The sequence below is a fragment of the Festucalex cinctus genome, chromosome 5 (assembly GCF_051991245.1).
Source record: "Festucalex cinctus isolate MCC-2025b chromosome 5, RoL_Fcin_1.0, whole genome shotgun sequence".
NCBI classification, from domain to species: domain Eukaryota; kingdom Metazoa; phylum Chordata; class Actinopteri; order Syngnathiformes; family Syngnathidae; genus Festucalex; species Festucalex cinctus.
In genome coordinates, this window is record NC_135415.1 from 9040182 (window position 1) to 9055801 (window position 15620).

At 39.8% G+C, this 15620-nt stretch overlaps 1 protein-coding gene across 1 annotated transcript in view; it reads right to left on the bottom strand.

The window, feature by feature from the left end:
- The window catches only part of antxr1a (ANTXR cell adhesion molecule 1a), a 23981-nt gene continuing 8361 nt past the window's right edge, over nucleotides 1-15620 (bottom strand). The window contains exons 9-18 of the mRNA XM_077522657.1: nucleotides 15528-15588; nucleotides 15322-15420; nucleotides 12952-13021; nucleotides 12759-12837; nucleotides 11732-11827; nucleotides 9670-9711; nucleotides 8225-8320; nucleotides 7983-8150; nucleotides 7100-7180; nucleotides 1-1680 (exon numbers count right to left, since the gene is read on the bottom strand). Coding sequence (XP_077378783.1) covers nucleotides 1285-1680; nucleotides 7100-7180; nucleotides 7983-8150; nucleotides 8225-8320; nucleotides 9670-9711; nucleotides 11732-11827; nucleotides 12759-12837; nucleotides 12952-13021; nucleotides 15322-15420; nucleotides 15528-15588 — 1188 coding nt within the window. The 3' untranslated portion in view covers nucleotides 1-1284. The remainder of the gene's footprint in view (nucleotides 1681-7099; nucleotides 7181-7982; nucleotides 8151-8224; nucleotides 8321-9669; nucleotides 9712-11731; nucleotides 11828-12758; nucleotides 12838-12951; nucleotides 13022-15321; nucleotides 15421-15527; nucleotides 15589-15620) is intronic.

Sequence of the window (15620 nt, forward strand, 5' to 3'; positions counted from 1 at the left end):
TCGCTTCTTTCATCAGGAAAAAAAAATATTTCTATTTGTTTGCATTTTTCAGCAATTCTCATTGGAATATAGCTAAGTATCATCATTATTCACAAAGCTTTTTTTTTTTTTCTCAACATTTCCCTGGTTGAGCTCTTTTGCTCTGCTGCCGCCTGCTGGCCATTTGTGTAATAACTACCATGTCCTCAATCGTTCTTTGCAGTTGAGAGGCTGCATCAAAGCTTTCTGTATGCTCTAGCAGAAAAAAAAAAACATTAAAGAAAAAAAACGTATAAATGCGTCTTTGGGACACTTAAAACATTTAAAATAGAACGTGTTTATACGTTCTTGGGAGAAAATTAGTATTTAACTAGAATGAAAAATCCTAAACTATTATAACCCTGGACGTACCACATAAATGTAACATGATTGACATCCCCATATGCGAACATGATTTCGATCATGTTATCTGCTCGCCGCTTTTGAGAAAAATGTCATGTAAACAATGTTTTCGTCATATAACGACCAAACTGCCAAGTTGACCAAACTCATCCGGCTTCCTGTTTGCAGCCCAGTTAGTGAGAGCAAAAATTGTATTTACTTTAATTTGGTTAAATTCCTTTCTTTTAATTATTCTATGAATTGAATATTGAAATGTTAAAAATAAATAGGATTATGAGGGGACGCTGTAAGCGACATCTGGACCCAAAGTTTGAGAACCCCTGCTCTATGTGGTGCATCAAGAGAAAAGAAATGTACCAAAATTGGCATGCAATTGCTCAGCTGTGCTCAAATTTTCCATAGGTTTGAATAAACAATACAAATTCTCCTCTTTTCTTCTTCTTACAATGAAACTAGCCGAACATCCAGAATCATAATCAGTCCATCGTGTAGCCCACCTCTCGAACAAAGTCTCTTGAGCTCTAACTCAGCCCTGACAAGCGCGGGACAAGCGCTATGAAAATGGATGGACGAACTCGCTCACTTTCAAATGATATCAAAACTGAAGGGATTGTCGAAATCTGCATGATGCAATTTGAGTCATGCTCCCATGTGTGAGTTCAACATCTCTGCTGGACAGGGAGTGGACACTTAAAGCTCTCTGTGGGGATGCTCTCGTGTGATTCAAAGTCAGTGATTCAATTCAAGCATCCGTCGGGCTAGATGTGTACAAAAAAAGTCAGTGTAGACAAATAGCGGAAAGCAGCTCCTGGTTGTCTTCTGCACAAGGCAGGTCGGCCACAGCCTGCTGGGCTTTGCTCTCCTGCAGACGCAATCAAACGCGCTTGGAATTCTTGTTCGCTTTCACAGGCCGGGACGTGGCGGTGGGCGGGCCGGTGGCGGGGCTCGTCCAGGAGCCGGGCCTTGAGGTAGCGGGGGCAGGGTGGCGGAGGGCGAGAGCGGAGGTGGGGTGGGCGGCAGCTCGGGCGCGGTGGGTATGTGCAAAGAGGTGGGGGGGAGAGCCCGTTTGGAAGGCGGAGTGTAATAGGGAGGGGAGGGGGGCGCGTCGGAGGGCGTCGAAGGAACGACGGGCAGGGTGGCAGAAAAGGGGGCGGACGAGGGGGCGGCGTTGGGGGTTGGTGGGAGGCTGCCTTGTGGTGCGGGTGGACTCCTGCTGGGAGGCGTGTAGATGGGTGACGGGTTGTAGTGGGGGTAGCGAGTGGGGGGCGACTTCAAACGAATGAAGTTCATGCATCTGCCCTGGAATGACAAAGTGGGCCAGATGTTACACACACGTTTACAATGAAACTCAATCACTTTTAGTGTCTATTCAAAAGGGCTATAAAAAGCAGAAGAGTTTGTTCTTTTTTTTGCTGAAGGTTTTACTTTTGTCCCAATCTTTTCATCTCAAATTATTGTTTGAGAAAGATAGTAAAGGCAGGACCTGTCTTTGTTTTGGAGTGCATCAGTGAGTTCAGTTTGGAGCAGGCTCATTATTCTCATATTGCTGGAAAATACAGTATTGTGGTCCAATTCAAACATGATAGAGTGCTTCACTTTTTCTTCAAATTCCTATGAAATGCTGACAAGAAACCACTGCAAGAAAGGCCACTGAGATCGTTTTATTTAACCATTTTATCAGTGATTATATGTTCAAAAAAAAGTAAATAAACAAAGGATTTTCTCTTTAAAAAAGTTCTCTAAATCCCCAGTACAACATTTAATATTTACTACGACGCTTAGTGAAAGTCAAAGTATCGTCGAAAAACATTGGTCAAATTTAAGAGATTGACATCTTGTTAACCAATGAGAATCAAGTTTCTTTTTCTGGTTTAGCATTTAGCAAGATGGCTTTGGAACTTCTACCATTTGAGAGATAATTAATAAAAAAATAAAAAAATAAAAAGACGTCAAAGGTAAGACGAATTGTCATCATCCTTGTTTGTAATGGCTTTTTATTTGCGTGTTGTTTGTTTTAAACAAACTACTAGGTCTTGTCTTGGTGAAATGTCACCATAGCATTTGCGAGCTAGCATAATGATTTTGCGTTTGGTTTGTATGTATTTTCTGTTTTGTTGCTTCCTTCTTAGTTGTTAGTGTTAGTTGGGTGTTTAGTGGAGGTTTTCCTCTTCAAGACATCTAACTCGTGTGTGTGCGTTGCATTTAACAGTGTGTCGACGAGAAGCAGACACCTGCTTTCAATTACAGTACTTTGGTTTATTTGTCTCCTTGATTGAGTTCAATTTCCTGCCAACATTTCTTAATTCATCAACCTGGATTCATTTGATAAGTAAAAATTCTCACAATGATGTTTCCACTAAATTATGTTGACATTCCACACATTGACGAGAGAGTGAATGTCATGTCTCAATTCAAATGGAATGTGCATTCAAGGTCAATGGTTGTAATGGGAATCAAGTTTTAAGTAGATCCTATGCAATATTCCAACTTTTAAAAAGTTCCAGTTTTTGTGTCCATGTGAATGTTTATGCCTTGGTGGAGGTCTGCGTCTTGGTCTTGGTGGAGCCCATAGAGTTGTTTTGACACATTAGTCAACAACAGTCTGTTGAGCAAACAAACTAAAAAGTGTGACAAGCAAAGTGGAAAACAAATGGGCACACAATTTGTTCTCTCCATAAAAAAAGCAATTGACAAAGAATGGAATACATATATAAGCCGTATATTTTCACTGGTTAAGACACCAGTGTATTCTTTGACAATGTCTTTTGTTGTTTTGAACAACTGGAACTGTGTTGAAGTCACTCCCTTATCTACTTAATCCAGCATGTAAAAACAGTTGATATTTTCGGGCCCAGTAGTAGACGACATGTTGCAGGAACCTGACATTGAGTTTGCCACTGATGGATCTTGTTAGCCCCACCACGCCATTCATTTAGGGGAAGTTATAAAAGGGAGGATCCTAATTGTAACCAGAGCAGCCTGTTTACTGCACATCCTCTAGGAGGCTTTTTCAGTGCCCCAAAGGTTTACAATGAGGAAGACTCACATAAGCTCAGGATGTTTGCTGTTGGTTTCATAAAAACAAAAGTCCCTGAGGTTGTATAAGTTGGCATTCCACACACATTTCACACATTTTTAATACATGTCGTCAGTTGAGACATTATATTAGGTGAAATTCGGTTCAGAAAACATCAAAAGATTGTTTTGTGTTGATGGGAATGACAAATTCACCAAAATTGAAATTGCCTTACACTACCTGCGCTAATAGTTAGACATGTTCGTCTACTTTCAGTCACCAAATTGTCAGGTGCTCGTGTCAAACGAAACACCTCTCAGTTCGCCAGAACACTCTTGTATGGCACAAAAAAATGAACCAGATTCCCAAACAAGTGCATCCAGGCTTGCGTCAGCCCTGAAATCTGAAAACTGCGTATTTTTTTTATGTTTTAGCGCAGTTGCCCTGTCGATGGACAGAGAGCCCATAGAGTTGTTTGCCATATACTGTATGTGTTTAAAATCCATCCATCCATCCATCCATTTTCTTGACCGCTTATTCCTCACAAGGGTCGCGGGGGGTGCAGGCGCCTATCTCAGCTGGCTCTGGGCAGTAGGCAGGGGACACCCTGGACTGGTTGCCAGCCAATCGCAGGGCACACAGAGACGAACAACCATCCACACTCACAAGCACACCGAGGGACAATTCAGAGCATCCAATTAACCTGCCATGCATGTCTTTGGAATGTGGGAGGAGACCGGAGTACCCAGAGAAGACCCACGCGGGCACGGGGAGAACATGCAAACTCCACCCAGGAAGGCCGGAGCCTGGACTCGAACCGGAGTCCTCAGAACTGGGAGGCGGACGTGCTAACCACTCGAACACCCGCCCATGTTTAAAATTATATAGGCAATTATAAACATTTTAGGCGATGACGTCTATTTTTACAAATGTTTACTCGTCGTGACAAGTGTTGGTCCCTAAAACCTGCCTTTTTTGTTTTTTTTAACATTTTTTAAAAAATGACAGACATATAATTAAAGTGGAAGTTTCTGGAAAAACCGTGACTATACTATTATAAGTTAATGTTGAACACCTGTTGGCTTTTTCCCTTGATGACTTCACTCAGTTGGTTGACTTAAGGACTGAATGCCGATTGTAGAATGTAATAATATGAATGTTTTGGTTTGTTGAGTGTGTGCATGTGTATGAACTTAGCATACATGCCGCATATGTGTTAAAGCCACGTAATAATGTTTGAAGCTCTCTGGGAAAAGTGTTCAAGTTATGACAGGAGTGGCCAATACTGTATGTTAGTCAGGCAGTCCTCCACGAAGCAACATCTTACTAAATGGATCTTCGAGTCATCACAAACTAACCAAATGATTTCATGATGATAAGTAGAATCTCAGTGTTGGTTGCATAACTTAGCCACTTCTATGAATTCACACTACATTTTGTTTGCTCAATGACATTTGCAGGCATGGACGTGAACATTTTGAGGATGTTGTTTTTAATACGTTTTCCTGTTACATTTTCAAATGGATTTTGCATTTGTGTATATTTTGGCTTTGTTTGACATACCCTGTCACAATCATACGTGGATACGTGTGTTTGCCTGCGTGCATGCAGCCTGTGTCTTCAACGAACAACCCAAAACATTTTTAGCCTTGAAAGGTGGCCCTGTCATTCCGTCTGTTGTCCTTGTGAGTTAAATGAGAAACACTTGAGATGAAGCAATGACTCACATTGTTCCATACTCCCAGTCAGACATGAGTGTAAACACAGCTGTGTGCCACCTGACACGGTTTTGTGAAAACAATCAAACAGCTAGCATACATATTTGTTCATATGTGTATGTCAAGGTTTTTATATAGAACAGTCTGGATTGTAATGCTGATTTAATGTCACATGGCTCCACAACAAGAGTTGGATCTCAAATGTGAGTTATTATTCTAAATATAAAGATTACATTACATTATTAGCTTATCAAGGCTTCTCTCGATCATTAAAACGTAATGGTCAAGGGGTAAAACAAACAAACAAACAAACAAAACAAAAAAACGGTTCATGTGCAGAACTCGCAGCGTGTTTACAAGTTCGAATCCCTATGTTGTGAAAGGACCCAGAATGCACCATGTATCGCTGATTCTGCCGTCCCTAAGCGTCCTATAAGCTGTTTAATGGCACTCAAGTTGCAGTTAACTGTAAAACTAAAAACACGATAAGGATAATTGCATGTGGTGTGTATTTAAATACAAAACATGCTTTGTTTTTAACACATCGCGAGCCGAGTGCTAATGCTAATGCAAGTGAATGGAGGATCCCATTCAAATGCTAACAGGAAGTTAGCACCAACTTCGGGAGTAATATTCCTTTCAAATAATGAATATTCACGCACAATGATAGAGTGTAATGAAATGCTTAAAGTTTGAAAATGAAGAAAGAAAAAGCAAGAGGCTTGAATTTCATGGATTTAACCTATAAGGTTATGTTATACTTGACAAAAAGAAGTGTTCAAGAATAAAGTGTTCAACATGAAGCGATGAATGGGCGTAACAATATGATCACAGTTTGAGTAGTTGAGTTTTAGTAGTAAAAATATTGAATTTTAAAATCAATTAATAATTATTTTATTCATCACAATTTCAATCTCAATCAAAAATAGTCGTGATTATTATTTTTCCCATAATCGTCAGGTCCTACTGTAAGTGTTGTTTTAGTTGCCAAGTTGGTCAATGTGACAAAATGTTGGTGCAAATCACAGTAAAATTAATGATAGAAATTGTTGTTGTTGTTGTTGTTGTTGTTGTTGTTGTTGTTGTTGTAAATGTAAGTCTGTAACGATTTCGCCTCCATCTAAAGTCCGGCTACAGTGCGAATGGATGCAGTGAAAAGATTTCTGCTGAAGTCATCACAGCACAAAGCCAAATGTTATTTCTCAATGGATGGTTATGTGGGTGGGAGGGGGTTTGGAGATAGCATTACACTTAACTCTTGGCAGTAAACATTCAATCCTGGAGAGTGGAATCTGCACGACTTATTGAAAGAATACAAAAAAAATAAAAAATCAAGAATCAAAAATGGTATAGTAGTCACTAGTCAGTCAGCACAAGTTTATTTGACTTTTTTTTCCCCCAACAGGTTAACCTTAACGGAGTTTGTTGAATACAATTCCATGTTGTGATGTTGCTCACGTAGCCTGCCAACAGTAAAGTGGACTGTTATCGCCTTGATTGCACAGCTGGCCATTGAGAGGTAACATTTGGCTTTTTCCTGTGATGACTTCAGCAGACATTTATTCCCTGCATGAATTTGCACTGCAGCCAAACGTTAGACGCAGGTTAACTCCCAATTTACCAACAGTTCACCCATGAGATTTTCTTTCCGCAGCACTCCTCAAATTGGGGTCACCAGTTCCCTGGGAGTCCACAAAATTATTTGCAATGCTGTAAATTATTATATTGTGCATACTTATCTGACCTTGTTAAAAAATAATGGCCGAGACAGACCATATTTTGACGTAATATTTATTTTGTTTGTTTGTTTGTTTGTTTGTTTGTTTTGCCTTCATCATCTCAGGCTGTCTTTGCTTTTTGCATGATGTATTGTAAAACATTTCCTTGGGCACAATGGGTGCCTTAGTTGAATAATGTTTGAGGCAGTCCACCATTTTCAAACAATTAAACAACTGACGTTAAATGTGGTTTTGTGGACTCTTACCTTATCACCTGGATGAGGTCTCATAACAGACACGCGGTTGTAAGCTTTTCTTAACAAGGCCCACAGTGCATCCAGCTTGCTCTATAGAAACAAAAGAGTTCAAATTTGAATCTTAATAACACATATGTTGTAGTGCCATTACTTAGTTTGTTTGCTTCTTCCAGACATACAGTAGAACAGCCCTCTCTGTCTAGATCTATCTACATTATGTTTCTTCAGTTTTAACAAGCAGATATGCTGAAGATAGAGGGATGCAACACAGCTGTTTTTCCCTCACAAAAATGCTAGTCGCGCAGCCCCATTCCCTGGAGGTCAGTCCAACAGGAGCCTGGTTTCTATTAGCGGCTGGGAAGGAAGAGTCGCTTTTCGAACCGAATGCTGGCATAGCTGCGTTAAAGCAGTAGTTTTACTTGAATATATCTCGTGCCATTTTCATAAACAGATCTTTGTAATGTTTCTACTTGCATGGCCAGCTGATTAACTTTGATTGTTTGTAACAGGCGTGTTATAGACAAACCAGCATGGAAACAGTTGCTGTTACGGGCTTTTATAAGTAGAAATTGGCAAACTGATCTGGATTGGGTTTTCATCTTGTAGCAATTTATCATATTCGCTGCTATGTGAAAAACACTTTTCTTTTCTTTTTCCACATTTTTGGGATGAAACTGAATGTAGACATCACAAAAATGTAAAAAAAAAAAAAAAAAAAAAAAAAAAAAAAAAAAGTGCTTTTCACATAGAAGTGACGATATGCAAATCTTTGTCGCATCTCATCAGATCAGGTTGCATACGTTTGTGAGTATGTAGAAACATATTTTTGTCAAATGGACAACAATTTCTGAATCTGGTTGAAGTTTCTTGATCAGAGCATTCATTCTTGTACCTGGATGGGAGAGTACCACTTGTGGGATCCAAGAGGTTTTTGCATGCCATTGTTAAGAATGCGCGTGGGGGACTGCACAAACTCCTGCTCAGGCATCTTCACTTTGGCATTTTTGGCCTTCTCCAGTTTTGCACCTTCTTCAGTGGAGCCTTTCTCACCCCAGCGAACCTAATAAACACCAGTTTGATGTATTATACATTGGAAAAGTCCTAAGATTGAGTATCTTAACATTCCGTTCTTACCTCCATCCTTTTGATTCCCCCAACTCCCCGTCCTCCGTAGTAGGAAGCATCTACAGTGGGCCATTTCTTCTTTGGAGCATCATCGTCCTCATCGTCCTGTAGGGTTGAGACAAGAAGTGCAATGATTAACAGTAAATGAGCCATTTCTCTGGCCTCATGTAGTGAATTTTTGCTTACTAAAAGATCTCTGTTACTATGGTTGCATCATGTCAAATGTTGAGTACAATATTTCAATTAGCTTTTTTTTTTTTCATTCATTACATAGAAGGGTAAAAAAATATTACAAACCACTCTTAGTGTCATATAGTGCAGATCTACAAACTATAACCTCAATAATAAACACATTGTTAAATTAATACCTCGGCAACATTTTCAATCAAATTTAGGCCGATTAACTTTTAACGGGGAAGTCAACCCAAAAATTTTCTTTATAATATGTTCTATGCAGCGCCACTAGTCTAAGAACCGACCAACGGTCGTCACAAAGCAGCAAAATACACCCGATTTTATTCATCTGAGGCGGCGGCCATTTTACAACATGCTGTTGACTGAAAATGACATCACAGTTGCTCAGGTAGCAACCAATCATGGCTCACCTGTTTTCTGAGTTTGGTCATGTGACATTCGCAAGCTTGAGTTGTGATTGGTCGTTACCTGTGCTCTAAGCAACAGTGATGTAATTTCCAGTCGACAGCAAGTGACAAAATGGCCGCCTCGAGATGGATAAAAACGGGAGGATTTTATCAAAGTCAAATTCTACAAGCGTAATATTAATTAGAATGTCGCATTTAGAGTAGTGCAAACAACACATTATTGTAATTATATACTGTATATGTTTTTATAGAATTTTGAAAACAGCCGTTCAATTGTACTCTCATGTACCAGGCATAGTTTTGAAGCAGATCTCATGTCCTCCACTCTTACATGAATCTTTGATTAAAAAAAAAATAAATAAATTCTGTCTGTCTGTGGTCATTGACAAATCCAATGAAATAACACAGAAAGCCAAAAGGAAAAGCTCATGATGTTTCATCCTTGTAATATACTGTCCGTCTGACTAATAATCATCATCATCTTGTCAAATTCTGACTAGCATGCCAGACTATTAGTTTCAGGAATAAACAGTATAATTAGTGTAAACAAATGCAATGGGATATTAGTGGCTTATTGGTTGGCTATACTTCCTAGCAGAATGCTGGAAGACTGACTTGAGGCTATAAATTAAAATCAGCAGTCAAGCTGGGATGGGTTGGAAAATAGCAAAAGTCTGAATTTCACTGTTAATGTTGGAGGGTGTTAACTTGCAACACATTTAAGAGATTGGTGAAGACTTTCATAACAGGGTGGGAGAGAATGAGAGTGCTTGGCCATTGAGGTTTAAGATGTCAGAATAAACAAAACACTGGCAGGGAGTCATTAGAGTCTGTAAAGGGTGCCGCTCCTACCGAACTCTCCTCCGCAGTAGGTGGCGGCGGCTCATGGATGATCTGAGGAGGGATAAACACATGGACACAGAAGACCATTCCACATCAGATAAAGTCATGAAAGCATGTTGAAAACTTTGTTGTCTCCGCCCATGGCTGAGGAAATGCTTTTGTCCATTTAGATGAGCAAAGCACTGACCTAGAAATCTGCCTTCCACATTTTTGGGGGGCAAAAATGAGCAACATAAATGCTATATGATCTTTTTTATTTATTATGGAGTAATATCCTCTGTGTAATATATTCATAATTTTCTCTTATTTTCAGATGTGCGTTGTTTGAGCTTTCTGCAAGGCTGAAAAGTTAACAGCATATGTGATCACACATTGCACGTACAGTTTAGTCTGCCTGGCACGGGCTGCACGCGCCTCTCGTGTGCGTTTTTGTGTCATTTTTGCCGTCTACAGATGAGCTGTCAGGTTGATTATATACCAAATAAAGACAGCAAATTAAATGCATTGCGTGACCCTGATTTTTCTTATTTGTGATTTTCCTCCATCCTTCTCCATAAACTGGAGCGAGAACGACTCTCCATGGTAACCCGGCATCGTTTTCCTAAACAGACACGCATGGACTTCAAGTGCCATGAAATAGACAAGAACAGGGAGAAGGAAAGGGAGCCATGATGGTGAACTGGACATATTGGTCTGGTTGCTTTCCAGCTGTGGTAATATTACACTTAATTCTTTTTTTAGCGTGAAAGACTGCATTTGACTGAGACGAGATAATTTGTTGCAATATACCGATGCTGGCACAGATGTGTTGTTCCATGCATATTACACTGTCCAGAGCAGCCGACTGCTCCAACAGTCACTTCACCTCTGGTGATTTATAATGCTGTACTGTATTTGTTCATCAGTCTCATCCAGACAAAATATGCAAATTATTCTGTGATGACAAAGGCTGGGGGGGGGTATTTAAATTTTCGTTTTACCACCGGGGTATATAGTAATACCGTCACTAATATATATATATGTTTCTTATATGCTACATTTAAAACATGTTTTGTTTTGTTTTTTTTTACTATTTTTAGACATTGCAGGATACCTTATTACCATACTTCAAAACCTTAATGATGACTGATGAAAGAATTAAAAAAAAAAAAAAATCATGATTTTACGAGAAAGTAGTTGTTCTAAGAAAGTGTAACCTATGAAAATAGTCAGAATGAGTTTCCAGTATCCCAAAGTAGCCAATATATAACATTTTGAGACCAGCAGCAGTTTCCTCTCTCGAGATACGTCATCAAATATTTGTTAAATTAAATAGGTGGTTTTACTCTGTATTCCTCTACAAGAACTGACACATGAAATATATTTTCTGGATTTCATTATGCTTCTTATTCTAATTAGAGTGTTAATGTGCCAAAGCAGTGACTTTATTTCATTGTCAGTCTGTATTTTGAAGCAAATACGTTCCAGATAATCTTCTAATCAAAATTAAGCCTTTTATTCTCTTGTAACATTTTTTTTTCTCTTCAATGTGACTAACACTCCTTACAAAAATGATACTTTATTAGGTATAGCAGCACAGTCTTACAAATAATAATGGTAATTTTGGTTGACCATATCAGTTGTTGCATTTGCAGTATGTACAGTTATATAACGACATTAATAAACATATTGTTGAATTGATTCCAACATCAATGAAAGCTGAGCTCTCATTATTTTGTATAGGAATATTGTTTTGATAGAGCTCTTGTTGTAATCAGTGAGAGTATTTGTACATACATATACACTCTAGTATTAAATTAGACTTGAATTTTAGATCAAACAAGACAAATGATCTCAACATGACCAATTACTTGAACAGGTAATTATTACCTAATGATCTTGACCTCTTCCGTTTGTCAACCCTATTCTACAATATGAGTCCAAATGGATCATGTGCCCTATACTGAAACTTTTCAGTCTTTTTTTTATGTTAACAAGAAAACTTGGGGTGGTGTTGGTCAGACAAGTTCTATTACTGTTACTACACTATAAAAACAATTGTCTACTAATCTATATGAGAGGGTGAACTCACCACAGTGCAGCAGAGGGGCCAGAACCACCAGAGGAGAGCCAAGATGAGGAGCAGCATGAGGATGAGCAGAGTGATGGCCAAAATGGTCCCATCAGACTGTGACATATAAACACAGAGTGTCACACTATGTAGAAATTTACTGTCCAAAGATGGAGCTCTTTTATTTCTTGCCCCTTCACTGCATCAACTTGATTTGACTGCAGGCCTAATTGAAAAGACCACCATCTTTGTCATAATTAGAGGAAATAAATTCTGTAAAACCACTGAATGGCATTGTTACTAGAATTCCGTTACCACAAGCTTAAAGGCAAACTTCATTGCTGGGGGCAATATTGTATGTTCTAAACTTGAAGTCAACCTACGCAACCACGCACATGGTTGACTAAGGAGGTCCAGATGCTCCTCACTTTGGGTCAAAGAGAACTAGATGTAACAAGCTAGCACAATCTAACACTAGAAAGACACAATGACTGGGGTCTATCGTGTCTAAATTTTGAGAGACAAAGATATTAACACATTCACTGCCAGCCCAGCAAAAATGCATTGCATCATTTGACGTCTTTTTCCGTCAAAGGCAGTGAATGAGTTAATTAAGGATATTGCATTTCAGAGACACATTAGATGCATCTACAGTGTGTGAATCATCTTCGTATAGTGATACCACCTTTGTCATTTCTGATTGAAATTAAGACACATCCGTCTTGGCGCACATGCTGGCGGATCCTGGTTTTCCTATCAGTGCAACACTCACTGTGGGTTTGCCAATTTGCAGATCAATGGAGATGCACTTGGCAATTTTGTGGCAGAAAGTCAATCTAAACCTTACAGCGGCTCATGGAAGACAGCTGGTCTAAAGTGACATATTTCATTCATCAAAAAAGAGCGACAATTTTCACCTTCAAAAAGATGCAGCTCATGAACGATTGAGATATTAATTAGAGACCATTCTGGTTAGAGATTTTGTTCTGGTTGTGTGTTTTTAAATTTAGAAGTTAGCAGACTACTTTTTGAGTCATATTGTACTCACACAGCTCACAGTTGTAATGGTGACCGAACTGGAAATGAAACTGAGCCCCTCGTTCATACTGACATAAAGATTTGCTGCCCTGGAAAAAAAAAAAAAAAAAAAAAAAAAAAAAAAAAAAAAAAATGACAAAATGACTCAACTGTCATACTGGTGGCACTGTGGAAAAACAAAAGGGGTGCGGCGGTTAACTTACATTCCCTCATCCTGAAGCACAGGTGCCTGGCAGAGGAGATATGTATCCTCCACTATCAAAGGTTTCACCACTGGAATGGATAATGGAAAAGGGTCAGGAAAACAATAGAGCTTGATGAACAGGAGCCAAACATGAAAGTCTTTTCTCATATCCACTGACTGCTGGAAGGCCAAAAATAACTTAGTGTAATAATGTTGATCTGAAAGTGGTTTGTTGTTCACAACAAGGCATCGCATTAAGTGAATGAAGGTTGGGCAATTGGAGAAGGGACTCCAGGAACATGTTCACAGAAAGTAGTGACTTTCACAAGAAGTCAGTTCACAAATTTCTGAGAAGAGCGTCCCCTAAAAATCAAAACATGTTTTCAGTATGAAGTGAATCATAGAAACACCTCAGCAAAACTTGACATCTTTTGTTTTTGAGGCAAATCTAGGTCTTGTCTGTTTCCAGCTGGCTTTTAGGAAAGCAGCTCCAACAAGCACCATGACCAGGCCGCCGTGTTTATTCTGGCAAGGGGAGAGCATACCCCAGAACTGAGGAAATCAACACGAGAGTCACATGGGTCATCGCTGATCCATGCTTGAAACTTCATGCAGGATGGAGGGATAAGCGAATAATCTCAGCCTCAATAGGAACTGAGCCAGATCATATATGATCTCACTCAAAGTTTATCCTTACATCCAGTGTGCTTTTTCTTCCATTAAAGAGAGATAAATTGGACTCAGAGGCTTCTCAATAACAACTCCACAAATCCAGGGAAGAGCACACAGGATTTAGTCTGCAGAATTGCACTTAACTCCCTTTTGGAAGAATATTCCGATTTTCAAACATTGCTCACAATTCAAAATTCATAAAAAGTTAATTAGAACAACTGCGGCGCTCTGCAAAAGTCTTAAGCAGCATTATATGTTGTTGCGGCAATTCTAAAACGATCATATATAACTAGAATGTCGCTCAGTGGAGCACAAACATTCACCAAGTAAAAATGGCGCTCAGTGAAGACATTCACAATGTTGGCCAGAATTATTCAGAAACGCTATTAATGAATGTGTCAATCGGGGGCTGGTTAAGACTCCCTGAATCTGAATTGGCATACAGTATCTATCTGTGCAATAGTTATCTATATTATGTAACTGATCCTTGTCCAACCAACATAGCAACACAACATATGCTAACTTTAGAAGATAACAGACATTTACCAGTTTGCCTGATGTTGCACACTGTGTTTACTCTTTCTTGTAAACTAGACCAACGCCTCCTGCAGAGCTGTGGAGTGCACAGTAGGAAGTGGTTTCCATAACTATTTAATTAATCCACCAGGAAAACCGTGGGGAATTTTGTTAGCCTAAAGGCATTTGAAACACTTTGTTTCATGTGTGGCACTGCTTGTTATCGTCTTTCTAGGCTGTAACTCCACAAAACTTGTAAATAAAATAGCAGAAAGCAGTAAACTTGACACCTTTCTTTGATCATACAGGATTCCAGCTGTGTACTTTTCATTTAAACTTTACCTACATATTATAATGACATCCAAAACGGTCAGTCTCCCTTTACAAAGATATTAATACTCAATTTTGATTGACACTTGTCAGAGAAAACAATGCCAGCGTAAAACTACAGCCAAAATAATAAACATATCGCTCATTTGGATTGTAAAGGGGAAGTCAAATCAAAAATTTCTTTACAGTAATATGTTCTAGTCAGCCCCACTAGTACTAAACACGGGCGGCCATTTTGACACTCCCTATCGACTGAAAATAGCATCACAGTTGCGCATGGCTCAGGTAACGACCAATCACTGCTCAACTGTTTTCTGCAGCTGAGATGTGAGTGGCAAAATGGTTGCCCCCTGAGATGGATTAAAAACAGGTGGATTTTGCTGCTTAACTCATACTCCACAAACACAATGTTAACCAAAATGCCACGTTTAGAATAGTGAGAGCCCATGAACATATTATCCATCCATCCATTTTCTTGACCGCTTATTCCTCACAAGGGTCGCGGGGGGTGCTGGCTCCTATCTCAGCTGGCTCTGGGCAGTAGGCGGGGGACACCCTGGACTGGTTGCCAACCAATCGCAGGGCACACAGAGACGAACAACCATCCACACTCACACACACACATACACCTAGGGACAATTCGGAGCGCCCAATTAACCTGCCATGCATGTCTTTGGAATGTGGGAGGAGACCGGAGTACCCGGAGAAGACCCACGCGGGCACGGGGAGAACATGCAAACTCCACCCAGGAAGGTCCGAGCCTGGACTCGAACCGGAGACCTCAGAACTGGGAAGCGGACGTGCTAACCACTCGACTACCGTGCCACCTGAACATATTATTGTGAAGAAAATTACGATATGAATCACTCACTTTTCGTAAGGGTGTCGTTAATGCGAAAGCTGCATAGGACCTTATCAATGTTGCGAGCATGGAGGAATCCATTTCCTCTCACAACCACCTGGAATGACTCTGGTGGAGGAGAAACAAAACACAAAATCAACAATTGGTGATGATCCAAAATTCTTCAGCGCCAAGTTCATGTTGCTCAGCGTGAAGGGGAAACTCTGCTTCCTCACCTCCTGCACAGATACTGGAGGGTTCCGCTGCCAGAATCTCAATGCAAGACTTTTTCAAGATCTGAGGAAATGAGAGCGGGGGGGGGGGCATTA